Source organism: Nanorana parkeri, unplaced genomic scaffold (assembly GCF_000935625.1).
Source record: "Nanorana parkeri isolate BGI_ZX_2015 unplaced genomic scaffold, ASM93562v1 scaffold708, whole genome shotgun sequence".
NCBI lineage: Eukaryota > Metazoa > Chordata > Amphibia > Anura > Dicroglossidae > Nanorana > Nanorana parkeri.
The window spans coordinates 26,585-28,218 of NW_017306976.1; the positions used below are offsets into that span (position 1 = coordinate 26,585).

Sequence of the window (1,634 nt, forward strand, 5' to 3'; positions counted from 1 at the left end):
GGTCTTGTCTCCGCCCCCTCCTGTAATAAAGACCGGTCCCTGCTGCCCTCTCTCCTTGTGCAGGGTGACTGGTCTTGTCTCCGCCCCCTCCTTGATGATGTCACTGCTACTTTTGTAAGGGAATATCTGGGATTGTGAAGGCGCTTGCACTAAAAGTTGACTGGCTACAAAGTTGCAGTCTGATCACTGGGGGATGGGTGACTGAGGAAATGCTTCCTCCTGCCTGCAGCAGACTGATCACTGGGGGAGGGGAGACTGAGTAAATGCTTCTTCCTGCCTTAAGCAGACTGATCACTGGGGGAGGGGAGACTGAGGAAATGCTTCCTCCTGCCTGCAGCAGACTGATCACTGGGGGAGGGGAGACTGAGGAAATGCTTCCTCCTGCCTGCAGCAGACTGATCACTGGGGGAGGGGAGACTGAGGAAATGCTTCCTCCTGCCTGCAGCAGACTGATGATCATCTCAGCCAAGGCAAAATCACCGGTCTGGAGCTCGGGGACGGCAATTTAATGATGAAAGGTGGAGCGTTTCTGGAAAATGATACTGTTGATGGTATTGTGACAGGTCAGGAATTCATTAGACCGGTAAGGTTACTGGGAGGTCCACTTTAAGGTGCCCATGGAGCTAGAATGGTAGTTGCACCCAGGGCCATGGGATCTTCAGTGAGGAAGCTCGCCTGGTACACGTAGACAGGAAGACGTTTTGTTTGGTGAGGAAACGGAACCTCAGAGATCTGTATCTGGGGGACAAGCAGTGTAACGTTCTTTTCTCATTTTGTTGTTTGCAGGTCGTCCTTTGCGTCTAATATGTTGCCGCGCTCAGCCTGGTCAAAGCGGAGGAGCTTGGGATAGCGTCACCCGAGAGAGGGGAGCACGAGAGGGACCGCCATCCACGCCAGAGCGCTCTCCGGAGGAACCATGTCTGTCATGATGGTGAGGAAGAAAGTGACTCGGAAATGGGAGAAATTACCGGGCAAGAACACCTTCTGCTGCGACGGGCGCGTCATGATGGCCAGACAGAAAGGCATCTTCTACCTGACGCTCATTCTCATCATGGGGACCTGCTCGCTCTTCTTCGCTTTCGAGTAAGTCTTTTCTTTTTTGTGTTTTTTTGCTGGTTTTACAATTGTGGTTTTCTGTCACTTCAATTGTTTGTAAACACGAACCGTTACATAGTTACAACCGTTACACATCGTATTTGAGGTAGAATAAAGACGCGGGTCCATCGAGTGTGTATGGTATGTACACCGAGTGGCCGGATTATTATGACCACCTGATGTTTGTAGGCAAATTAGCTATAATTTGGCGCTGAAGTTGCTAGAGGGCCAGACCATTATAAATAGGGAAGCAGGTTGGTTACCGCGACAGTAGAAGTGATTTGTTTCTGAAGATACGGGGAAACAACGCGATGTAACAGCCTTTGAACGATGATTGTTGGCGCTCGGAGCCATGGAGCGAGTATCAGCAAAACAGCAGAATTCCTTAAATGTTCAAGAGCAGCTGTTGTTAAAGTGTTTAAAGACCGGACTGTCAGCCGAAAATCTGGGTCTGAACGTGCGAATTGTGGCCGTCAGCGACTAGTCAATGTTAGGGCAGAACGGGGGAGGGGCAAGACTGGTACAAGACAACAGAAGGG

The 1,634-nt window shown here is 50.5% G+C and overlaps 1 protein-coding gene across 1 annotated transcript in view; it reads left to right on the top strand.

Moving 5' to 3' along the window:
• The first annotated feature begins 785 nt into the window (after positions 1-785).
• The window catches only part of ZDHHC9 (zinc finger DHHC-type containing 9), a 27,653-nt gene continuing 26,804 nt past the window's right edge, over positions 786-1,634 (top strand). The window contains exon 1 of the mRNA XM_018563899.1: positions 786-1,083. Within this exon, the coding sequence (XP_018419401.1) occupies positions 917-1,083 (167 nt within the window). The 5' untranslated portion in view covers positions 786-916. The remainder of the gene's footprint in view (positions 1,084-1,634) is intronic.